The sequence below is a fragment of the Euprymna scolopes genome, chromosome 25, assembly GCF_053919585.1.
Source record: "Euprymna scolopes isolate OS-2025 chromosome 25, ASM5391958v1, whole genome shotgun sequence".
Classification (NCBI taxonomy): domain Eukaryota; kingdom Metazoa; phylum Mollusca; class Cephalopoda; order Sepiida; family Sepiolidae; genus Euprymna; species Euprymna scolopes.
In genome coordinates this window covers 82,505,857-82,533,325 of record NC_136506.1, presented here as the reverse complement: position 1 = coordinate 82,533,325, position 27,469 = coordinate 82,505,857, and the positions used below count along the sequence as shown (strand labels likewise).

The 27,469-nt window shown below is 33.1% G+C and overlaps 1 protein-coding gene across 1 annotated transcript in view; it reads right to left on the bottom strand.

Moving 5' to 3' along the window:
• The window catches only part of LOC145247470 (tyrosine 3-monooxygenase-like), a 650,093-nt gene that overhangs the window by 486,091 nt on the left and 136,533 nt on the right, over positions 1-27,469 (bottom strand). Inside the window, exons 4-6 of the mRNA XM_080109266.1 lie at positions 19,676-19,702; positions 15,149-15,181; positions 12,198-12,218 (exon numbers count right to left, since the gene is read on the bottom strand). Coding sequence (XP_079965392.1) covers positions 12,198-12,218; positions 15,149-15,181; positions 19,676-19,702 — 81 coding nt within the window. The remainder of the gene's footprint in view (positions 1-12,197; positions 12,219-15,148; positions 15,182-19,675; positions 19,703-27,469) is intronic.

Genomic DNA, 27,469 nt, shown 5'->3' with positions numbered 1-27,469 from the left:
ATGCTCAAATTTTGCTACATTTGTATAGTGTCCTGGAAAGCCAGCTACAGGTTTGCTTCTTTAGGATGAATTTAGCTTAGGGTTTTTTTTTTTTGCTTGGTTGTCTCACCGGGCAACTAATATGCCAGGTTTGTGTTTTACACGGACTCTTTTTGTTTTTTCTTCAATTTACCATCATGGCGAGGAAAAAAAAAAGAAAAAATATATAAAATTCTGAAGATGTCATATAGCGCCGAAATATTAATTTTAAATCATGTTTGCTTATCAATATTTTTAACTAGTTTGTTTACATACTTACCCACTCATTGAATCTATTAACCCTCTTCTTAAAATCAATAAAAAGAAATCTACAAGAAAATTAAACGCATATATATATAAGATATAAGTGAAAAGACGTTTATTAAACACGAAAATGTACAAAAAATATTGATTTCATTTTCGATGATTATTTTCAGTATCCGATCAGTTTGAGCGTTAAAATCGCGTTTGAATGTCGAATAGGTAAGCCAGCTCATTTCCGGTGTGTGATAGATTTTGTCGGCCATGACACAAGTAATGCAATGCTTTCTCGACTCCGAAACAGATCGTGGCGTCAGAAATCCTTAAAGTTTTTCCCCTCCTATTTTTTTTCCAGAAGCGCGTTGATACCGACGACCGGCATGAAATGAACGCCTACGTCACATCAATTGCCGTGATTGGATTTATACTTTTATTTGCATGTGTTGACAGAATCATGCGACTCATGCAATTAACGTATTTGATTTGATTCAGAAAATATGCAGAAAAAGAAAACACAGAAAATAGAAGTCTACAATTAAGTAGTTTCATATCCGCAGTGAGCGTCGACACATATATATATATATATACATATACATATATATATATATATATTTATACATAGTAAGTTATAAAAATGTGTACGGCAATTAAGCTACACAGAATATTCCGCGTTTCATCCACGCTTGGATTCGTCAGGCTTATGCGAAGAGTTGTGGTTGTCTCGCGTTTTTATATACGCACATTCTATTGATTTTTTAGTTAGCCAATCAGATTCCTAATTTCCACCGCTCCCTTCCTAAACAGCCAATGAGCAGGCACTTACAGGACAAAGGCCTAGTTGACCTTGGGTTCATCCCTTCCTTTGTGTGTGCTTTTTCCGCGTAAAGCGTAGATATCTAGTGATTGGACCTATTTTAAATTTAGGTGTAGTTAAATGTGTGTTTTCTTTTATTATGTTAGTTTATATATATATATATATATAATATATATATATATATATAAAATATATATATATAAAATATATATATAAAGTAACATAATAATAAAAACCACACATTTAACTATATATATATATATATATATATAGATATATATAGATATATATATATGTACATATATATATTATGATAATTTATGTATATGCATGTTTATTTTATTTATTTGTTTTCTATTGTTGTTGTTAATTTAAAAATTATTTTGTATCGCTATCCTAGAGTAAAGTTTATCCCGTGTACACAGTTGTTCGCTATTTCTCTCTTACAGTTTAATATATGTGGGGTGTATATATATATATATATATATATATATATATATATATATATATATATATATATATATATATTACAATAGAAAAATGTGAGCATTAAAAGTAATATATGAGCATTAAAAGTAACATGGAAAAGTAAAAGACTAGTTGTTAAAACTGGAAAAGCAAAGGACAAGATATTCTAGTAAAAAATGTAATAAATTTATAACTTAAAATATTGCAGCATTAAGAATTTGTTTTTAATTTAATTTATAGCATTACATAACTAATTCTTAATGCTATAATATTTTAAGTTATAAATTTATAATATTTTTTACTAGAATATCTTGTCACTTTTTTCCAGTTTTTTCTATCGTAATTCATGGATTTACCAGGCTCCCGGTAAATTCACTTGTTCTTTGTTTAATTTTAATCTCAGTTTTTTTTTTAACCCCATAAACATAACATACACATATGTAATAGCAATGTACGACACTTTCTGCTTTAAAAAAAACCCTCCCCAATTATCTTCCTTTCATGCTTTCATTCTCTCTGTTTCACTTGTTACTTCTCTTTTCGCGACGACAGTGAATTAGTAGCAACAGTAGTCGCTGAAGTGACGTGATTGCTATGGAAACCAGTTATAAAAAAACGTCGCTCCCCTCCTTACGTTTTTTTACGATTTTGACACCAGTAAATTCATCAAAACTTTTGTTTTACTGAACGAAAACGGATCATTTATTTTCACAGTATAACTGAGAAGGTGATCTATAAACTGTAATAATTGTTTGAAATTTGGTCGAAAAATCAGTGAACAGTAAAGTCTTAAAGCAGTTCTAAATGACTAAAACTTCCGGTGAAGTCAGTATACTTGTAGTGGACGATCTATCTTCTAATTTTTTTATTTGTATGTGGTAGGAAAAAAATCATGATTGAATCGATTTTTTTTCCATCAAAGTTCAATATTACCCAATGCAAAAACATTGGACCAATTCAATATTTTGTTACGTAGCCTCTGTTTCGTTTCACTGCTTCAAGTCGCTTTCTACAGTTGACCACAAGTTTTTCACACTAATCCACTGGTTTAATCCATTATTTCTTGTATAAATATTCTAATTGTTTGATGTGTTGTGAATTTCGCTTATGAAGTAAAATCTTCAAAGTATACCACAAATTCTCAATTGAATTCAAGTCAGTAAAATGACTTCACCAACTAAGAGTACTAATACCATTTTTTTACAATCCATTCCTTTGTAAGTTTTGCGGTATTTTTTGTCGAGTTGAAGCATGACATTCCGATCATGTCTTCAAGAAGATGCAAATTTCTGAAGATTCTGATCTAGAATATCCCTGTACATGCTACAATTCATTCTACCATGGATAACTTCGCTGAAAAGTATCTTCAAATTTAACTGTGAGGATGGTACTGTGCTTGTCGAAAGCGGTGCCATTTTTTCGCCAAAGCCTTATCGTTGTGTTCATTCTGAATTGTTCAACTTCGTTTCATCCGACCAGATTACCTTTTATGAATACTGATACCTTTCTTTTCATCAGTTTCGACAAACTTTAATCTGTCTTTGAGATGTTTGGTTTTCAGTAAACGCACTTTCCTTAGTGTTTTCTTGAATGCTGATGATGTTCTCGACGTATGACCAAACGAAGTAGTTCAGCGGGTTTAGATGGGAGAAGGAGGGAGGTCAGTGAAAGAAGGGTACAAACTTGTAGCACTCCTTCTGAAGCCAAGCTTGGGTCTCGTTAGACTTGTGGGCCGGCGCCAAATCTTGCTGCCACACTCAGAGTCTGCCATCGGCCATCTGATTGCACCAGCGGATCATCACACTCTTAAGCACATCCAGGTACACTTTGATGTTGACTTTCAAGCCGACTTCGAAGATGTCAACTGGCATAATACTGCCTCACTTGAAATCACACCAAAGACTATAACCGTGGCCGGAAACTTCGTTGAGCTGTGCAGTCAAGCGTCAAACCATCCGAATTTGCATTTTAAAAGTGTTGGTAATGGTCCTGTTGTCATAACTTGGATCGGTAGAGAGCATGAGTTGTACTGCGGCGCATCTTCTCTGATCTCGCTTGTTGAACACTGTGTCATTTTCAGACATGATATATGGCTTCTATCGCTCTTGGGATTTATACACAACTAGCCAACTGGTAGATGGTCTGCAACAATAAAAGAAAACCGGTTTTCATCAAACGGAAATGGAACCATGTCGTCTTTTTAAGGAAGATAATTTTATTGTTCCACGTTATATATATATATATATATATATATATATTACTAAATGAGTAATCATTTCCATTTAAAATCAATTCAATATTATGCATGTAAAACTGAGATAAGCTAGCTTGAAATTTGTAAACATCATGGGAATAAGTTAAATTAAAACAAAATAGCCACCGAATTTGACCTGATGTTGTGTTTATCTAAACACAAAAGTGGAACTTTAATTTGAAATAATTCCTCATTTCATAATAGTTATTATTAACAATTATAGAAATTAACAAAAGCAACAAAAAAACTGAACATTTTAAATGCATATACAGAATTTTTTTTTTTTTTTGCATTGTTCTCTAACCGAATAACTGTTAAACATTATGCACAAAATACTTTATATTTGGATTTTTTACTTTAGGGTGTTTTGTAGTGAGAAATGTATTTTTAGGATGAGACGGATTCACTGAAATATTTTCATTAAAAATGTTTGCATGGTAATTATTAAATGTGAGCAAAACAAGAGATATTTTCATACGAAAAAATATTTTCATACGAAAAAATATTTTCATACGAAAAAATATTTTCATACGAAAAAATATTTTCATACAAAACAAAACAAAAAACGAGATAAGAAAGCATATTTTCAAAAAAAGAAATAATTTATGTATGTATATTTAAAATAGAAAGTTTACAGCAATAGGAAACATAGAATTTCGTGAACGTTTTTAGAGTTCTTGAAAAAGTAAAGGAGTTCGTTAGCTGAAACATTAGAAGAGGTATGGATCGATTAAGAGCCGTGAGTTTCAGGGGGTAATAAAAAAATTGTATTCAAAACTTCTCTGCTTAATTTTATAAATCACGTAAAGATGGAAATCCCCTCCCTAAGATAAAGAGGAGGATGGCATTGGAATGGGCAACTTTTTACAAAGTGGATAATATTATGAGGAGCCGAAAAGAAAGTATGTCAATCAAAGGAAAGATCTTCAATGAAAATAGACTACCGGTGATGATCTACAGTCGTGAAACATGCGCTCTTACAACTCGCCAAACTGAAATCTTGGCAATGGGTCAAAGGAAGATGGAAAGGATAACGTTAGGCATCACTCTACAAGACAGAAAGACAAACATCTGGATCCGCCAACAAAAAAGAATTATTAGCATTAATAATGTCATTAAGAAATCCAAACACAGATGGGCAGGGAATGTGGCTAGACAACATTGCAATAGATGGTCCGTCAGGACAACGGAATAGATACCTTATGAATATAAGTAGCCAAAGGAAAGACCAAGAACGAGATGGAGGGATGACCTGATACAGCACATGGGTCCCACATGGCAGCGGATAGATTGGGGCAAGGATAGATTGCTAAAGTCCAGGGAGTGTTTCCTCATTGAGTGATAAAGTCGTTATTGATTGATTGATTGATTGATTGATTGATTGAATTCGTTGAAAGAGCCAATGTTCATTTGATTTCGTATTTGTAAGAAAATCAGTCAGAAAGATAGGAAATATTTAAATGAAAAAGTTTATATAGATTGACAAACGATAATGTCGATGCGTTGTGTGTGTGTGTGTGTGCGTGTGTGTGCGTGTGTGTGTGTGTGTGTATTCGGTAATGTTTGGGTGTGTGTGAGTAGAGAGATTTTGCAGGCAAAAGAGCCCACAGAGGGGCGCTTAGCGATCCACAGATTCTGGTAAACTGAATTCCACTGGTTTATTAAAGAAAATTTTGGTTTCATAAAGGATTTAGTTGACTTCCAGAAAGACCATTTCAAATTAGTCCAGAAAGTTTTCTGATTGGTCTAAAATATAATTATTTGTTTTTATTAAGGATAATGTATGCGCAGACGATGTGCGCACACATGATTTTGTACGTCGATTTGTAAACATCGACTATTACATACCCTTTCAAGGCAACAAAGAGTTCCCCTAGCCGCGCACCCCCATATTTGGCATCTCCGCTGACAGGGGAGATAACTGGTGGCATTACTTCTCATTGCAATAATTATTGCAGTAAGGCGCTGACTTGCCGGAAATTCAAGATGGCCGCTGAATAAAACAAAATCTTCCAACATAATAGCGCGTTTTAAAATGTAGGTCTTAAAAAGCTAGTTAAGATTGAAAACGTAGTATTTTATTTAAAGCGTGATTGTACGCACACACTTTAAAGTGACAAAGAAAATGGAAAACGTCAAATAAAAGAAAATTCTGAAAAAAAATCTGATTTGTAAACTGATTTTACAGACGACATTTAACACAAAGGATGATCGCAAACAATGGCATGTCGGGTGAGGTGAGAGGGTGGTTAGGTAGGGATTTTAATTTGATTGGAAAGCATTTTCATTGTTGTTCATTTTCCAGCGTCTATTTTAGAGTTTATTGTTATCCAGAACTGCGCATTTAGCTCGAGTGAAATTTTTACTGAGATCGGAAATAAATCCAAATTACGATTAAAATAAAATTTAAAAAAAAAAATAGAAAAGGCCGTTGATTAGAAATTAGCTTGACATCAGATCAAATCCAATAAGTGAAATTAGGGCATACTCCAAATGTATGGTCATTTTTTTTTCAAATAATAATTACATAATAAGCGAATGCAGCAAACTAGTCCGAACAGAACATAAGAAAACAGATACGGCTGCGTGGGGAACGTAGTACACTGGAAACTATGCAAACGATTGCGCTTTGAATACGCGGACAAATTGTACAGTCACACGGCAAAGACAGTCACGGCCACCGTAAAGCCGGCCTGGTTACATAAAAATTACATCATGCCTGAAGTACTAGCAAGCAAGATATATCGAACAGTCAGGCTGTCGATAATGGATTAGAGCTTTTTACAAAAAGAATGAGAAATATTTTTTTTAATTCATCGAAAAAGAGGAAAATAACGAATACTATTTATGCTGAAACTGAAGGAATTCAACATTCAATAAAATAAGAAAAATAACCTGCAATATAAATCTCACTCGTCTGCTTAAATGCATGTATGTATGTATGTATGTATGTACGTACGTACGTGTCAGGTCATGCCATATGTTACTGGTACCATGTAACCCAGTACTACCTGCCTCATGGTCGGGTCACCGGCGACTAAACTGGTTCTTCCACCAGACTTGTTTGGTGAGGAAGGTGGCTAGTCTCCCTGAAGGATTAAAAACAAGACTCTCCAAAGGGCGAATGAACCCTTTTTTGGGGTCAACGCCCAATTAGCACTGTGTGTGTTTGTGTGTATGTATGTGTGTGTTGGGGTTGAGAGGGCTCCCGTAAGCCGTGGTGAAGGCAACCTTTCTGGGAGAAGCAAAACCATAAAGCGGGAGACCATTACCCGCATTAAGCAGGTCTGCAGTTTAACTTGTTGTTGGCTATCTTGCTCTTGCTTGTTGCTGGATCTCAACATTTTGAACCGAGAGAGAGACTTAGCTGTCGTACAAAGCTAAGACTCTGTAACATCATCTGTGTATAGATACTCCCTCAGGCATTTGTCTATTAAAATGGTCCTGTGGCGATGGAAGTCATATTGGGGCTCATGAACTTTAAGTGTCTGAGGGAGTGGCACTCGTCTGACAAGACGTTGCAATCATCATACATTGCAATCATCATACGTTGCAATCATCATTTATGTATGTATGTATGTCTACTTAAACCTTTCGGCAGAGGTGACTGATTTTCACGAGATTCGTATCGTTTTGAAGCTCGACTATTCGGATGAAAAATATCAAAAAATTGTCTGAAAACATTAGTTCATACACCCTCAACTGGGCACTTTTCTACGACGAAGGGTTGCTTTTTTGCCGATATTTTCGAAATTCATCCCCTCTTTTCGATTGACAAGACTTAATTTAAACTGTCGCTACTTCCGATTTGGCGATGGACGCAACGGCAAACACATCACTTTTTTTGTTGTTTTTTTATTTCAAGTTTTTTCCCCTCTTTCGCGGTACGTGTTGGAGCATGCCTACTTACTACCACATTTTTAGTTTTGCTCAACGCACACCTTTAAACACCCGGGTAACGCCGGGCACCCAAGCTAATTAATTCTAAAGTAGAAGTTTCTTCTGCGTTAAAAATAAATAAACATTTCGTTGTTTTATGAATTTGAAACATTAAGATTTGTTTACTATTTAATTTTAAATTGGCATTTAAAACAAGAAACAGAAATACGATTCGAACTGAAAAAGAAAAAAACAAGAATTATGTATATAAAATTACGTACGTTTGAAGCAGGAAACAAACACTGAAAAAAAAAACTGAATGATGAATTTAGGAAATGAACAAACAAATTAAAATCGAACGATGTATAATTTTTTAAAATGAAATCGAGCGATGATTTTTTTTTCAAATCGAATCGAACAATGACTAATTTTTAAAAACAATAATTAATTATTATACAAAAAACTTTTGGACAGAAATAATAAACTTGAAACATTTTTATACACACTCACATGAACCTACGTGTTTTACGCCTGTTTTTTACTCCTTACACAAATGACTTTGGGCTCATCCATGATGCATCCGCCATTATTAACAATCCGTCCTTATAATTAGAAACTCTATATAAAACTGGCGTGGAACAAATCCTGATACTTAAATTAAAATTTTCAACTTTCTGATCAAAAACTCATTTTTCAGATCCTTATAAGAAAATATACATTTAAAAGAAAAAAAATAACATAATGTTTGCTGTGTTATTGTAAAAATCTAATTTACAAATTATTTTAAAACAGATGCAGTTTTAAATTAGAATTAAAGTGATGCGTGGAATAATAAAATTGATTTCACTGCAGTATTTTCCCGCCAACAAACGAACTCCTTTTTAACTGCATGTGTCCAAATGTAAAATAATTTTTTATCATTCGGAAAATAAAATACAGTCACTGTTGAACCAGTTTTATGAATCTCCCATCAATTTCTTTGATAATTGAAGCAGAATATCGTAATATCATCGAATCGTGGCTATTGTACTTTATTCTGCAATGCGAGCAGGTTACATGACTTTAGTGGAGCGGCCTTCTATTTACGTAGGCCACGCTTAAGCGTGTTAATATGCGTAATCGCCAATAATTTATATTAACATTTAACGATTGATGAATACTGAAACAAACAAAACAAAAATATCCCTTTTAACTGCATGTGTCCAAATGTAAAATAATTGTTTATCTTTTGAAAAAGAAAATACAGTCACTTTTAGACAAGTTTTATAAATTTCTCGGTAATTTCTCTCAAAACTGGAACAGTAAATGACTGTCCTCGTAATAGTCATCTATCATCAAACCATGGCCATTGTACTTTATTCTGTGATGTCAACAGTCCACGTGACTTTAGTGAACAGTCTTTTATTTGCGGTGATCGTGAGACAGTATTGAAAACAAAACTCACAAAATGCTCTGGCATATACGAATGAACTAATCCTAGCAAGGAGACTGAATGTCTTAATAGTTTAAGAGAAAGCAAAAATCTGTGGGATTGTAAGATTTAGGGGCGAGTATATCTCATTACGTGTATTTCTTTGTCTGTATTTGTGAATGTAATTGTGATACATCTAGTGTCTATATATGGCTGTATTCATAATATTTTATATGTGTGTATAACCAAACGTTGACATACCTTTTTTGCCTCTTGGCTTCGTAGCTCGCAGCTGTAAAGGGAACCGCATGCACAAAATAACAAGTCGGAGGCTTTTTTTTATTAATGCGTTGTTTGTTTCTTTCTCAGTCTTGGTGATTCAACATTCTTTCTTATAGGCCGTTCTTAAATCTTTTTTTTTTTTTTTTGCGTTTCTTTCTCCGACGCATCCTTGCGCCAATCTTGACGGGTCTTTTCCGCCCTAAATTGGAAAACAGACTGACTTGCATGCAGGAGTAAATATATTTTTCTCTCTTTCTTTCATGGTCTCGCTCCATTTCTTTTTCTTTCTTTTCTCCCCACGTTCTCTCTCACTCGTCCCCGAATGACCTATTGCCGGCTGCTATCGTGGATCCCAGCTACAGATTTTGACATACTTCAGCAACTTAACCAATAAGCTCTTCTAGCACTAAGCAACCTTTACAGCAGAATCACCATTTTTAACATGCCGGTGTAACCCGGGATAGATTACATATCAGAATGTTAGCGGGAAAAAAATCCAGGCAATGACAAAATGAAGCAACTACAGGGGATGATGTAAGAATATATGCACATATTATCGATAGAACCTGACGCCGATGAGGGAGTTGTTTACAGAAATCGATATGTGATGACGAAATACGTCAAGCAAGATGATTTAGGCTGTACCGAACATTATAACAACGGTTCTTCACCCAAGGGAGTGCACTCTTTGTAAAGTAGTGAGCACTTTGTAGAGAGAGTCATTATTTTTTTACGGCAGTGGAAAGCTATTCCTCAGATCTTTCGAGATATAGATGACAAACATGATTACTTTGATCGTATCGTATGTTTATGCTGTATTAATAGTATTATAGGGAGAGGAACGTCCCTCACTACCAGAATGAACTAGCCCGCAAAGACAATAAATACGTGCAGTCAACCACCGCCACAGTTGGCCTGTCTGTTTGTAAAAAAATGGACTTGAAAAAATTATAATTTATTTTATGCATATTGTTATTACATAACCATATCGCCATTTTCTTCGATCTGTCACATTGACGTTTAAAATATCATACTTTTTTGTCTGTCACGCGTACGTTTTAAAGAGCCGATTCATTACTAAACGTGGAACTGAAATGGATGCATCTTAATCTAGATATGTCCAAGCGAATTTATAACTGGTTCTATATGTGCGTCGATTTGTCACGCTTAAATTCGAAATAGCATTTTCGTTGGTCTGTTACGAATACGTTTGAAATATCAGGTCGATGCAAATGTTTTTTTTTTTGACAGTTTGTAGAAGAGGCATTTTAAACGATTGTAATTTATTTCATGCATATTTTTATTACTTAAACATATCACCATAATTAATGTATAACTTTCTTTCAGATTATTAAAGCCTCATTCATGTTTTCTGCAATATTCTATTTTCTTTAGTCCACAGAAAGGGGATCAGAGTATATATATATATATATATATATATATATATATATATGTGTGTGTGTGTGTGTGTGTGTGTGTGTGTGTATGTATGTATGTATATATATATATATATATATATATATACGGCAATATGATCTGGAACAAATACATAGAGGACATTGCAAAGACTGCTGCAAAGAAGGTGTGTTCCCTCTATCGAGCTAGAAGACTACTCACGTCTGAGAGTATCCTGTACCTTTACAAGGCCACCATTCGCCCATGCATGAAGTATTGTTGCCACATCTGGGCTGGTGCATCTACCAGTAGTCTCTCCCTCTTAGATAAAGTTAAAAAAAAAAGAGTTGTCAATCTAATCGGTCGCACTTTCTCAACTAAGTTCCAGCCCCTGTCTCTTCGCTGCAATGTTGCATCACTGTGCCTGTTTTACAAATATTTTAATGGAATGTGTTCTTATGAACTCGTTTAACTTGTACCCCCTCGGCTACATATCCCGGACAAACCCATTTAGCTAAGATCTCACCCCTTCACTGTTGTTGTCCCTAAATGCCAGAAAGCTTTCTATTCTAATAGTTTCTTCCCTCGAACAGCTAAACTTTGGAATTCCCTTCCTGCGTCCTGCTTCCCTGACTGTAATGATATGCAAAAGTTTACATGTAACATAAACAAATATCTTATTAATCTTTCTTAGACATTGCCCCAAATAATAGCTCCTTACGTCCAAGTGGCGGTATGCTTTGTAAGGAGTGAACATGAGTATATATATATATATATATATATATATATATATATATATATATATATATATATATATATATATATATACGGTTGTTTGAAGTGTGATTTTGTGACAATTTCACGCCACCCCCAGTCGATAGTATTCACACAAAATCTTGGAACTTCAATCCCACACGAAATTACTTTTCTATTAATTTTTTTGGATTTTCTTGAAATAGCAACGGCGGAAACTTATGCAACAACCTAATATATATTGTATATAGTATATAACTTCATAACAACGTTACCACTTAACACGGTTTTCAGGGGTTTTGAAGCATTAGGCTTTGATAAAGAGGATTTTTCTCGAAATATATCATAGAACACTAACACGCATTAGATCACTGTGGGGTATAAATATCAAATTCCCAACTGTTAAAACGGATGTCATAACAGTAAATCGAAACAAAGATGTTAAGATCTTCAGTCTGTGGTTTTACCAACTGATCTATTTGAAACTTCTTATAATTAGAGCTTAAGATATTACCTTTAAAATAATTACAACATTGGCGTGATGTCATAAGTTTATGATTAGCGTCACGTTTAAAAACTTGAATTTAAACATAGGCGTCACGTTTCAAAACTTGAATTTAAACATAGGTAAGTATTAAAAAAAGTACGAAAGTTTAACTTACGGATCGTTGTCTGTATAAACGCTGAAAAGAGAAAGCATTTATAATAAAAGATAATTGCACAAAATGCGTGCATTGCAAAATTTAAATAGATTCCAAATACAATCTCTCTCTCTCTCTCTCTCTCTCTCTCTCTCTCTATCTATCTATATATATATATATATATATATATATATATATATATATCGTTGTTCTTCGCTTATGCATTTTACATATTAGGGACCCTAAGTCAGTGGCGATCAAGTTAGCGTGAATTTTTACAAGGGTCACAATGAGTGCATGATGACTCAGTTCTGTAAAACAGAATCGTTTCCAGGATTGAATGAAAGGTGAATGACGTAAAGTTAGACAGGTGACAGAGGTAAAACGCTGTAGACCAATTAGAGAGACGATGACGAATGACGTTATGTTTTCGAGTGGAAATAAAACTAATATCTTCCGATCAGTCTCTGCAAGAAGCCGTGCGAACGAAACACCGCCAATAATGTAGAAAATTGATAATCTCTATGTCCGTCGTTACTTTAATGCTTCTGTCTGTTTCCCACATTTCCGTAAAGTAGAGAGTTAAGTTTAAGAAGTAAATCACTAGACGAACTAATTCTAGTCTCATTTTCTCTCTCTTTCTTACATCAATCCTCTACAAATAAAATCTTGAAGAAAACTCAATGAAGGTCGCCTATTGTCTTTCTTACTGAAAATAGTTTTTTTCGTCTCAGTTAAACAGACAAGGGTTTAATGAAAGGTGAATAAAACGCCGTAGACCAAATAGAGAGACGATGACGAATCACATCACATTTTCGAGTGCAAATAAACCTAATTCTTCAGATCAGTCTCTCCAAGAAGCTGTGCGAACGAAACACTGCCAATAATGTAGAAAACTGATAATCCCTGCGTCCGTTACTTAGATTTTTTGTCCGTCGGTTATCCCTGATAATTATAATCTCCTTTTCTCTCTTTTTCTTGGATAAATCCTCTGCAAATAAAATCTTGCAGAAAACTCGATGAAAGTTTCCTTGTGTCTTTCTTATTGAAAAGAGTTTGTTTGTTTCTTTGTTTGTTTGTTTTTCGCTTCAGTTAAACAAATGAGACGATCAACGGCCACTCATGAGACGCGCCGTAGAGAAACAATGGCGTCAGACAGGATGATAAAAGAACTGCGTATAAATACCGCGCACGTATGTATAAGTACTATTATATTGTTCTTGAAAATCTTACACAAGCAGTATTGACGATCTGCCTGTTTCTCTATCATTGTTCTCCGATTGTAGCGATTACAAGTTACCCGTTCTTTGGGCGGGACGTTTCCTAAATTAATAGTTTTTTCTGGGGAGTAATCACTTATCAAGGCTCGTAGGCCACTCGAGTATAAAACTTTTGAAACTTTTAATCATGATTTTCTATGTTTTTTGTATTTAGCAAATTATGTATAATCCATTATGATATTTGCTAATATTTTCTACTCTTGGGAGATCGGTAGACATTGGAAACCTATAGTTTAAGGAGATATGCTAATTGAAATGTATTCTTATCTTGCATATAATAAGAATTTTAGATTTGAAATTTAAACGCTTTCACGTCTTGAAATTTAAATTACTAAATTTTGATTTATTTGCTCTATCTGGTATATTGAGCAATTCTTATTTAGCTGGGATTATCTTTATAAAATATTACAGCCAATAATATTTTATAAGACCGAAAATCACTGGATTTCCATACCAATAGATCTATTGAATTACTTTAATCTGAACTATATATATATATATATATATATATATATACATAGTAATTTATAAAATATATATGGCGATTAAGCTACACTGAATATTCCGCGTTTCATCCACTCTAGGACTCTTCAAGCTTCTATGCGCATAAGCCTGAAGAGTCCTATAGTGGATGAAACGCGGAATATTCAGTGTAGCTTAATCGCTATATATATTTTATAAATGACTAACTTGCTCTACCTACGTATTGAGCACTTTTGAAGTAAATACTTAAAGTTTACGCATAAATTTATACTTTCGTATATTAATTTTATGTGAGTAAATTAAGTAGTTATATATATATATATATGTGTGTGTGTGTGTGTGTTTGTGCATATGTATGAGCGTTTATATATAATTGTGTGCTTGTATGCGTGCGTAACTATGTACATGTTTTTGTCTATGTCTGTGAAGGTATGTAAAAGTACACCCCACTATACTGACCGCCTTTGTGTAATATCCCTACTACGGGAGTGGGCTTGTGTCAAACACACAGATATTTTATCCTTCGAGACAAGAATAGGCATTCGCTGCAGAACGAAAACTGTGATGTTAGATTTGTTTTACAATAATACACAGACCGTTTAAAATATTCTGTGCGAGAGTAGTATTCTGCAGTTTTAGTGTATAGTGCCTGCGAAGAAAGAGATAGAGAAAGAGAAGTGTAGATAATAATTGGTTGCACTTTTCAAAATTGATTGTAAATTATTCTATACTTTCAACTAAAAATTTCCGGGAGTAAACTGGACACACCGCTCTCAAAGTTCGCTACTCCAAAATCCGAATTAAAACCAGAACTTTTATTCAAACGGGCAGCAGCCCATTTACAATATGATGTGACGAGAAAGTTCGTTATTTACGAGATCGCCTGCATATGAATAAAAGCAATAACCATCTTTTTCTTTTATTTTATTCTATTTGTCTCCCACCGGCCATTACACGCTGCACAAAATCAGGTTTGTACCAATTTTTAATGCATTTAATTAGAAGTAAAAACCGAGATTAATAAAAATACAGAATTAGATGCTAACATTATTTTAATTATGTTTATGAGAACGTAACAGCGAATTTGTTTCTTTATACTTATTTTCGAATGAGGTGTAAACATTAGTTTCTTAGCTGAGCGGTAAAATCGCTGTTTGCAATCCAAATTCCGAAAACACGAAAAAAAAAATTTAGTGAAATCGAACTTACCGACTGTTGCGTTCGATTTGACGCCACTGCTGGCTGTAAAATAGAAACAAATATATTTGTTATAAATGTATATGAATTTAAATGTATTTGAAATAAATGTATGCCAAAATAAATGTATACCAAAATACATGTATACCAAAATAAATGTATACCAAAATAAATGCATACATAAATAAATGTATACCAAAATACATGTGCACGAAATGAAATGTATACCAAAACAAATGTATACTAAAATAAATGTATGCCAAAAATAAAAGTATACCAAAATAAATGTATGCCAAAATTTATGTGCATTAAAATAAATGTATACAAAAATAAATATATATAAAAATGAATGTATACCAAAATACATGCATACCAAAATAAATATATATAAAAATAAATGTATACAAAAATAAATATATATCAAAATAAATGTATACCCAAATAAATGTATACCCAAATAAATATATATCTAAATAAATGTATACAAAAATAAATGCATACAAAATAAATATATATCAGAATAGATATATATCAAAACAAATGTATGCTTAAATAAATGTATACAAAACTAAATATATATCAAAATAAATGTATACTAAAATACATGTATACCAAAATAAATGTACGCCAAAATAAATGTATACAAAAATAAATATATGCCAAAATAAATGTGGGCCAAAATAAATGTATACCAAAATCAATGTATACTAAAATAAATGTATACAAAAATAAATGTGTGCAACAATAATTGTATACCAAAACAAATGTATACAAAAACAAATGTATACCAAAATAAATGTATAAAAAAATAAATGTATACAAAAATAAATATATATCAAAATAAATGTATACCAAAATACGTGTATACCAAAATAAATATATATCAAAACAAATGTATACAAAAATAAATGTATACCAAAATAAATATATGCCAAAATAAATGTGTGCCAAAATAAATGTATACCAAAATCAATGTATACTAAAATAAATGTATACAAAAATAAATGTGTGCAACAATAATTGTATACCAAAATAAATGTATACCAAAACAAATGTATACCAAAACAAATGTATACCAAAATAAATGTATATCAAAATAAATGTATATCAAAATAAATGTATACAAAAATAAATATATATCAAAATAAATGTATACCAAAATACGTGTATACCAAAATATATAGAGCAATGTTGTCATATTTGATCTGGTAAATCTCTGTCCTATTTGATGGTTCTTGATAAAGTACAGAAATGTATCTCCAATTTGATTGACATCATCCTTTACTCTTCGTTGCACCCTCTATCTCTCAACGACCTGGAGTAGCTTGTCTCAATTCTTTCTATAAATAATATAATAGTGTATATTCTTTATAATTGTCTGATATATCTCCTCGAGTGACAAAAGATGAGACGCGAAAAGACTAGGAGATTGCACCAAAAGGAACACTTTAACATAGAAACGAGATCATTAATAACAGCCGCAGAAGATAACGCGATAAGAACTAACCACATCAAAGCAAAGATCGACAAAACACAAGAAAACAGCAAATGCAGACTATGTGGGAAAAGAGCCGAAACGATGAACCACATAATAAGTAGCAAACTAGCCCCCCCCCCAAAAAAAATAGAAATGACGAGGTGTGTAGGGCAATACACTAGAAACTATGCAAACAACTGAATCTTGAAAACCAAAACAAATGGTACAAGCACAAACCGGGAGCAGTACTTGCAAACGAAAATCATAAAATCCTATGAGAGATGGATGTACAAACAGATAAACATATTCAAGCAAGGGAACCAGATGTCAAAATAATGAAGAAAAGGAAAAGTCATGCCAGATCTCAGATTTCGCCGTTCCAGCAGACCGCAGGGTTAAAAATCAAAGAGGCGGAGAAACGAAGCAAATGCACTGAACTGACCAAAGAGCTGGAGAGAATATTGAATATGGAGAAAGTCAAGATAACACCAATAATGGTAGGAGTACTAGAAAGAATCGCGACGAGAATCGAAAAAAAAAACAATGGGAAAAATTGGGATCAGAGTGATGTCTGAGAAGATACAACAGATAGCAATAATTAAAACGGCTGAAATATTAAAAAAAAACCTTGAATGCGGAGATTAATGCACATGAGCTACAAATGATAACCAGACATGTTTAAAAAACTGTAGCAGAAGTCAAAGAAAGATAAAGGAGCACCACATGGAATCAAGACCTGAAACTGTATAATCATTTGTAAAGGTTATCGAAAGTAACAGAGAGTACTGGAAATCTGGGAAGACTTGTTATCATCCAGACTCCAGGGAACACCACATATCAGTTGTTATCAGTGAGTAATCACTGATTATGATCGGTGTGAGAACCCTTAGTTAGCAACAAATAATACTAAAGAGATTTAATCGTACTAGTGGCTCAAAAATCAAAGACTGACCTTACTCGTACTGCTAGATATTGGAATTCGTTTCCGGTTTCCTGCTTCCCTGACTGTATCGACATGCAGAAATTTTAATGCAATGTGAACAGAATTATCGCCCATCTCTTCACAGGTAGACACGATCTCGATTATTAACCCTTTGCATCCAAGTGGTAATTTGACTTCGTTCTGGTGAACAAGAGTAAAGAAAAATTGGAGACGTTTAAGTGTTATGTGACCAGATATCTTGCTTCTCAACTCCCTACATAGTGTCTCTGTAGATATGGTTCTCCAATCGTATCCCCTTAAGTCCAAGTGGCACTCTGTCTTGTTTGGGATGAATAAGCGTAAAACAGGCTCCAAAATGTCTTCAATCTACTAGGTCCCACACTATCAACCAAGCTTCAACCTCCGTCCCATCGCCGAAATGCTGCATGCCTTTGCTTGTTTTACAAGTATTTTTATAGAATGTGCTTTTACGAATGCGTAGCATTTGTGCCCCCCTTCTACGTAAATACTCCTATCTAACCCGAAAATACTAAATAAGGCGGTACAATCACGTTGACACTCTGGTTCTCGCCAGATCATCGAAGTTAAGCAACGTTGAACCCAGCCAGTACCAGATGGCGAAGCATCAAGTATTCAGCTACCGACAAGATTTGAATTACACTACAAACTCGTGTAGTGAGTTCAATCTCGGCTGCGGCCGCGCTGGAATGTAATGGAACTCGAAAAGCCACAAAATAACCATTCCTTCACTGCAAAGGTCCCTGGCTGCAGGAAAGCTTTACAATCTAATGTTTCTTCCTTTAAAATTCCCTCCCCGTTTCCTGCTTCTTCCACTATACTAACATGTAGAAATTTAATATATAATGATAACAGATATATCGCTACCTAACGTTTTACATGGAATCCCCGAACACGTGGTCCCAAATAGTAGCCTCTTACGTCTAAGTTGTAATATTTCTTGTTTGAGGCGAATAAGAGTTCTAAAAAAATAGTTTTAAAATAATTTAAAATCTTATAAGTCTTTTAAATGTTGCAATTTCTTCTATGATACATTAATTTAATAGGCGTCTGATTCTCTGATAAACAAAATACGGTCATCTATATATATATATATATATATATATATATATATATATATATATATATATATATATATATATTGTGTACAGAAAGTTGTTAGTTGAGACAGGTCATTGGTACCGTCGGTTTCAAGCCCGATAATAAGGCCCGTTTAAGGTATCCTTATCGAGCTCTCTTCAGCCAATATTCGTGTGTGTAACAGGAAGAGTGAGTGCTCCACATGAGAGACGAATATTGGCTGAAGAGAGCTCGATAAGGATACCTTAAACGGGCCTTATTATCGGGCTTGAAACCGACGGTACCAATGACCTGTCTCAACTAACAACTTTCTGTACACAAAATATAAGTACGCTCTTAAAATTTGGATTTTCCTTTTAATTGAGAACTCTGCTGGAATTCTTTTTCCAAAAAAACTAATCATAATTATATATATATATATATATATATATATATATATATATATATATATATATATATATAAACAGTGAGAATGTGTGTATGTGTGTGCGTGTGTGAACACTCCTCAACGTATATACTCAACCAGTTTTTGATCTGCAGGCTCGAAACTTGGTATACACGGTATTCAGATATTTGGAAAACTTTTTAATTGGTTTTCATCAAAAAAGGCTGCTAAGAGTTCAAAAATGAAAAATTGGTACTTTAGGGTCATCGGATTTTTATCTGTTTGTAAACAGTTTCACGACTGCGCATGCATGTTAAGACTAAATAGATTTGTAAACACTTTTTAAAGTTCGTTACAAGCTAGTCTGAAGGTTATCGTACTTAACTCACTGTCTTTAGATTAGATTAGACTGTTTAGAAAACAACGTAATACTCGCTTACATATGTCTCAGTTTCTTTTCGTTTTTTACTTTATTATTGAAAAGAATTTAACGTTACGTTTAATACCTACAGTATTTCTACTTATAGTAAATATGAAATCTGCATTAATAAACATATAATTTTTATGCGTATTTTACGACCAGGCAACGCCGGGCAACATGCTAGTCAGATATAATTAAAGAGTATTTTGACTTACCTCGTTCTTAGATGGGACGGTAGATTTCTGGAAAACAAATTAAAAAGACGAAGTTTAAAATACTTGCAAACATACAGCCTTCGCTTGCATATAATCGGGGACGATTATGTAACTGTGAAAGAACCAAAGAAAATACGTAGTTAAAGCAAAATAAATTGTTTTACACTATTAAAATAATTTGCTATGTTATTGATAATATTTATATGTAATTAAAGCAAAATAAATTGTATTACACTATTAAAATAATTTCCTATATTATTGATAATATTTATATGTAATTAAAGCAAAATAAATTGTATTACACTATTAAAATAATTTCCTATGTTATTGATGATATATGTAATTAAAGCAAAATAAATTGTTTTGGACGTATAAAATAATTTTCTATATTATTGTTAATATTTATATGTAATAAAAGCAAAATAAATTGTCTTGGACTAAGAAAATAATTTCCTATGTTATTGTTAATATTTATATTTAATTAAAGCAAAATAAATTGTTTTGGACTAAAAAAATAATTTCCTATGTTATTGATAATATTTATATGTGATTAAAGCAAAATAAATTGTTTTAGTATATTAAAATAATTTCTATATTATTGGTGATATTTATATGTAATTAAAGCAAAATAAATTGTTTTGGACTAATAAAATAATTTCCTATGTTATTGATGATATTTATATGTGATTAAAGCAAAATACATTCTTTTACACTATTAAAATAATTTCCTATGTTATTGATGATATATGTAATTAAAGCAAAATAAATTGTTTTGGACTAATAAAACAATTTCCTATGTTATTGGTGATATTTATATGTGATTAAAGCAAAATAAATTTTTTTACACTATTAAAATAATTGCCTATGTTATTGATGATATATGTAATTAAAGCAAAATAAATTGTTTTGGACTAATAAAATAATTTCCTATGTTATTGTTAATGTTTATATGAAATAAAAGCAAAATAAATTGTCTTGGACTAAGAAAATAATTTCCTATGTTATTGATAATATTTATATGTAATAAAAGTAAAATAAATTGTTTTGGGCTAATAAAATAATTTCTTATGTTATTGATGATATATGTAATAAAAGCAAAATAAATTGTTTGGACTAATAAAATAATTTCCTATGTTATTGATAATATTTATATGTGACTAAAGCAAAATAAATTGTTTTAGACTATTAAAATAATTTTCTATATTATTGATGATATTTATATGTAATTACAGCAAAATAAATTGTTTGGGACTATTCAATAACTTCCTATTTTATTGATGATATTTGTATGTGATTAAAGCAAAATAAATTCTTTAACACTATTAAAAAAATCCTATGTTATTGATGATATATGTAATTAGAGCAAAATAAATTGTCTTGAACTATTAAAATAATTTCCTCTGTCATTGATGATATTTATATGTAATTAAAGCAAAATAAATTGTTTTATACTATTTAAATAATTTCCTATGTTATTGATGATATTCATATGCATTATAATCAAAGAAAAATAAATTGTTTCGGATTATTAAAATAATTTCCTATTTTATTGATTATATTTATATGCATTATAATTAAAGCAAACTAAATTGTTTTAGACTATTAAAATTATTTTTATGATATTGTTTATATATGTTGTTAAAGCAAAATAAATTCTGAATTATTAAAATAATTTCCAAGGCTATTGACATTCCGTACAGATTTACGAGTTGATCAGAAAAATATCCCGTGTTTGACATCACACATTAAAAGATAGCAAAAAACACTAATAAATAAATTATCAAATGTTGTACATTTTCCTTATATTGAAAACCGATATTAGAATTAAGAATTTAAAACTCTGACCTTTCCCGTCCTTTGTCAGCGAAGGAAAAATCTTACTTAACCGAGGCAATAGTTATGTATCGTTTGCCAGAGTACCTTTTATTTATTTACTAGTGAAGTTGGGGGAGCTCAGCTTTGCCCGGTCGTAAAATACGCTTAAATATGATATTTTAATTTGTCCAAATTTCGTTTATATTATTATAGAGTTATGATTTCAAAAATTAAAAAAAAATGTATTTGGGTGCCATCAGTTAGAATCGAAACCGAAAACAAAACTGTAGCTTTCAAAGTCGGTGATGCTACTACTGTACCAACATGAGACGCATATTAACTGATTCAAAATAAAAAAAAACTAAGATGAATGCACAAAATGTATAACGATTTTTGAAATTTTTACCCCTTTTTGATCCCTTAAAAACTATTTTAACCGGCTAAAAACCCATAAAGGAATGGTCCATAAAAAAAATCCAATCATTTGAGGCCCCTAGCACCGCTCTGCGACTTTTAGTTTCGGGAGGAGATAGAGTTTAAAAATATGGAGACAAACGGACAAACAGACATAGCCTTTTATATGTTAGATTTCATTTTTTACAATATTTTAAAACTCCACAGAGAAACAAGCACAAAATATGATCTCAAATTGAAATTACTGATTGTTACATTTGATTTATTCGCTGTAGGGCAGTGGTGTTCGATGTTTGCTTTTACTTGAAAGTCACCACTGACCAAGGCCAGAAAGCAACTCAAGGATTAAGCTTAATAAATGATAACTAGATAATGAGATAACTATATGACAATCAGTAATGGTTGAACTTGGGTGACGGCTTAGTTATCTAAGAGGACGGCTCTACAAAAAACTTATTTACATTGAACTTGAAAACAAGCATAAGCGGACAGATCTAGGAAAGAAACTCTGCTCATGGAATTTTTTTTAATTTTAGGCACAGATAGAGACTAAGGGATTTTGTTTTCAATAATACTTAGACCGTTTATAATATCCAGTGCGAGTGCAATGCTTACGGTTTAATACAGTGCGCGCAAGAAATAGACAAAAAAGACACAGGCAGAGAAAAATAGAGAATTACTATCCTCGGATCCGCAGTGGAAAGTAATTCTCTAGTGGTTAGAGTACTTGGAAGAATTAATTGTAAAAGTGATATTCTCCTGAAGGTTAAAGGTTCAATTCTCAGTGTGGGCGAGCGCAAAATACAATTGTGAAATTACGTAGGACCTCTATCCAGTCGTCAACGAGAGCATGCTATTCCCGTGAAGTAAATAAAGGGTCCCGTTCGAATTCCCGAGTACGACAAGCTACACCTGAAGAAGGACGACGATTACATCGACCGAAACGTTATGCAAATGACACTATGAAGATGAGAACAGTAGTTGTAAGAATCCAAACAATACGAATAACGAATTCTCATTCCAAAACTTCAGAAACGTACAATTACTTCCGACAGTCACTTTATTAGGTTAATCACACTTTTTATGCTTCGATTCGACTGAAAAATAAGCGCTAAGAATTGCTCTTTGTTTGGACGAAAGCGACGAGTGTACAGTTTTCTGTGAGTTGAGTTGAAACACCGACCAGATAAGTAGATCTACAATCCTGTTGAAGATACTCAAAATGATAATGACGCTGATCATGAAAGTGATGGCAATGATAATGATAATTGCTGACGTCGAAGTTGATGATGATGCTGATGTAACTTAAAACATTGACGTTTGCGATGGTGAAGCTGATGAATTTGATGCTGAAGTTGATGATAACGATGAAACTGATTACGATAGAGATGGAAATGATGATTGTTATGACGGTGACAATGATGATGATGATGATGATGATGATGATGATGATGATGATGATGATGATGACGACGACGACGACGAAAATGTGATGACGACGACAATGATGATAATTACTGACATTGAAGTTGATGATGATCCTAATGAAACTTAAAGCATTGGCATTTGCGATGATGAAGCTGATGGATTTGATGTTGAAGCTGATGATTACGATGAAGCTGAGTACGATAGAGATGGAAATGATGATTGCTATGACGGTGACAATGACGACAACGATGATGATGATGATGACGACGACGATGATGATGATTGTTGTGGTTGCAAGGTTGAACAATAATTAGTAAGGAAATACAATGAAGACGCAAACAACAAGATAACGCAATAATAAGTGTATTAAAGAAAAGGTATATTTACAATATGTACAAATGACGGTGTCGAGTCAGAGAGTCTTGGTGGGAGGACATGTACGCTCTTCGGCGTTACTTCCGGTGGCATTTGAGTAAGACACACCAAGGCCAACCTAGGCTTGCCATTTATAGTGTTATGTTATTCACATATGCAAATAAGTGGTTGCCACCACAACACCCCCTCCCAAGATTTGAAGTCACACAGATTTCAATATCTTTTTCTTTTGGGGTTTACCATTAATGGTTCATTCACTTTTCTTTTCCTTTAAAGCCGAATTCTTGTATTCGAGTAAATACTTGTTTCAAACGTTCCTTATGTTCTTCTAGGGATTTGCTCCTGACAACAATGTCGTCCAGGTATGCACATGCGCACTCAATACAACTTAGCATGGTGTCCATCGCTTGCTGAAAGATGGCAGGCGCTACTTTGATGCCAAAAGGCAATCGGTTGTATTTGTATAATCCCTTATGCGTATTGATGCATAGTATTTTTGAGCAATTCTCCTCGACCAGTATTTGCAAATACGCGTCGCTCAAGTCTATCTTGGAGAAGATATTACCCCCATTCAACTTCGTGAATATTTCCTCTGGCCTTGGTAGGGGGTAATGGTGATCTTTTAATAGGGAGTTGACCCCGGTCGAAAAGTCTGCGCACACTCTAACTTCGTCATTCTTTTTCTTTACGTATACGGTTGGGGTTGCCCACTCGTTGTGTTCTATTTTTGATAGAATTCCCGTCTGTTCCAATCTATTTAATTCTTTATCAATCTTTTCCAACCCAGCGAACGGAACATTTCGCTTTTTTCTAAAAATTGGGCTGGCGTTTTCTTTAAGTTCAAACGAGGCCTTGAATTTATTGTAGCGACCTAAGTTAGTCGTGAATGCCTCAGGAAATAATTCTTTTAAATCGTCTTTTATATTTACTGTTGTTGGAGAAGAACATTCTAATTTTTTACAGAATGTATTGATTGGCTTATCCCATAGTCCGAATTTCTCAATTAAATCTATTCCAAACAGATTTTCACTATTTTTTAGTACGAATATTTTTAATTTCTTCGAAATCCTTTTCAATTTTATCGGAATGACAACTTCTCCTTCAAATTTTATACCACCACCAGTTACCGTCCGGGATGCTCTACTAGTTTTCATCATGGCCGGTTTTCCCAACTTTTTCCACGTATTCAGGTTTATTATAGAAACATCGGAGCCGGAGTCGAGTTGTAACTTTATTGATGTTTTAAATATTTCCACTTTTACGTATTTTCGCCGATCTTTGTCTAATTTTGTATTTGATTTTGTTTGCTGTACTCTCTTTCTGGTGTAATCTTTATATCTGCAGCAAACGCTTTTGTGTCCCACCTTCTTACAAATGTAGCATTTTTTCTTCTTATAAGGACAATCTGATTCCCAATGCTTTTCTGCACATCTCTTACAGTTATATCTAGGAAGAGGCTTGTTATATTCTGTACTATATTTATGGTTATTATCTTTGGAATATCCCGTTCCATTGCTTTTCTTTGTAAAGTTCTTGGTTGGTGCGTATGGTTTTCTAACTTTTCTTACATATGCCACTCCGGATTCTTCTATATTTTTTTAATCCTTTTTTAGTGTAATGGCCCTTTCACAGTCCTCTGCTAGTTTCTGGAGGGTTAAATCTTGCTCAGATTCCAGCTTAGACAACACTCGTCTGCGTATTTCTGCATTTTTCGTGGAAACTAACTCTTGAGCGAATATTAGACACTTAAAATCTTCTACAAGCTTAAAATTATCGCAGTTTTTATTGACAACTGATGCGTATGTCAAATGATCTTGGTTGTCCATCTTTCTTAGATTCATGCACAGCCATCTTTTATGAAAAAGAGATATATTTGGATTAAATAATTCTTTTAGTAATTTTACAGCTTCCATGAACTCTAATTCCGCAGTTTTTTAGGTAATATGTAATCTACGAATTTGCTGTGTTCTGATGTACCCAATTTTCTGAGTAAGAGGCTCACTTTCTGACTATTTGGCCAATTTTTACAGTCCAGTTGAAAAACATCCTCGTATCTTGTGTAGTATGCTTCAAAATTCTTCTCTTCCTCAGGCACATAATGAAATGTGTCCATGCTATTAAAAATAGTTGTATGGGAGAAATTAACACTATCGACATTTTCTCGATTACTCTTTAGTAGTTCCAGTGTTTTAGCAAAACGTTCATCTTGTCTTTCTTCATATTCCAATTGTAGTTTCTTATGCCTTTCTTCCTGTTCCAATTGCAGTTTTTTCTGCTTTAATTATGCCATCTTCTGCTTTTCTTCTTGTTCCTGCTGCCATTTCCATAATCTGTCCTCTCTCTTTTCCTCGCGGTCAGCCTGTGCCTGTATTTTTGTTTGAAAAAGCTCGTTTTGTGTAGCTTGTCTGCGTTCATCCCGCTCAGCCTGTGCTTGTAAAAATTGCATGAACATTTTTGATAAGTCTTCCATGTTTTTTTTTGTTTTTTTTAGTGTGTAGTTAAAAAAAAATATTGTACCATGTACAATATACACCGGTTTGGGTTACAACAAAAAAGGAAATTGCTGTAAGCTCCTGTTTTCAATAATAATATCGCTGCTTGCAATAATATATTCTTTTTGCGAGTCACGCTGCAAAAAAAAAAATAAAACAGGTTTATCTGGAATCACGAAATGGAATTGACTTTCCGTTTTTAGGCACTTACTAATAAGTAACTCTTTCCACAAAATAAAAGTTTTTTTTTTTTAATCGAGTAACAATTGAATAAATGTATGCAGTACATTTAGTTCTTTGAGTTTTTTTTCTCTAGTATTTTAGTAATTAAAATACCTCTTAAATTGAGATTACCTTTTTTTTCGTGACGTTTTACTGTATTATCCGTTATTCAGTGACAACTTCAAGAAAAAAAATCCTTTCCTTGAATTTTAGTTTTAGCTGTGGTGTTTCCTTTTAGTACCGACGTCAACCAAAATATTAATTAAAAAGTCCTTTAGTTGTTGTTTTGTTTACGGAGAACAGTAATTAGAATCCACTGGTGAACTTTTTTCGTAAGTTGCTTCCTTGCTTTTCGTAATACGGGTCTGACCTGTCGTTTTTGCGACAGAACAAAGTTCGCTTTTCGTTTGCAAGTTGGTCCTTTAGTAAGATTTGTCATGTAGCGACAAAACAAAAATTCACTTTTACATTCGTTTGCAAGTCGGATTCCCAGAAAACGGCGTAAATTGTCGCTTTTGCCACGTTAGAGTTTTTTTTTTTTTTTCACTTGAGTTGAAACTTCTCTTTAGCGTAAAATCCGTTTGCTCGTCAACACTTTGCATTCCTTAAAAAAAATGGTCAACCTTTGCGTTTTACTTTTTTTTTTAAATAATTCTTCGTCAAACTGTTGTATTTGACGCTTCATATCTCGTCGCCAACTGTTGTGGTTGCAAGGTTGAACAATAATTAGTAAGGAAATACAATGAAGACGCAAACAACAAGATAACACAATAATAAGTGTATTAAAGAAAAGGTATATTTACAATATGTACAAATGACGGTGTCGAGTCAGAGAGTCTTGGTGGGAGGACATGTACGCTCTTGTCGTCACTTCCGGTGGCATTTGAGTAAGACACACCAAGGCCAACCTAGGCTTGCCATTTATAGTGTTATGTTATTCGCATATGCAAATAAGTGGTTGCCACCACAACAATGATAATGATAATATATTTACATTTTTGTTTCCTAGGAAGTCATATTTATTTATAATTTTTTACGATATTATTTG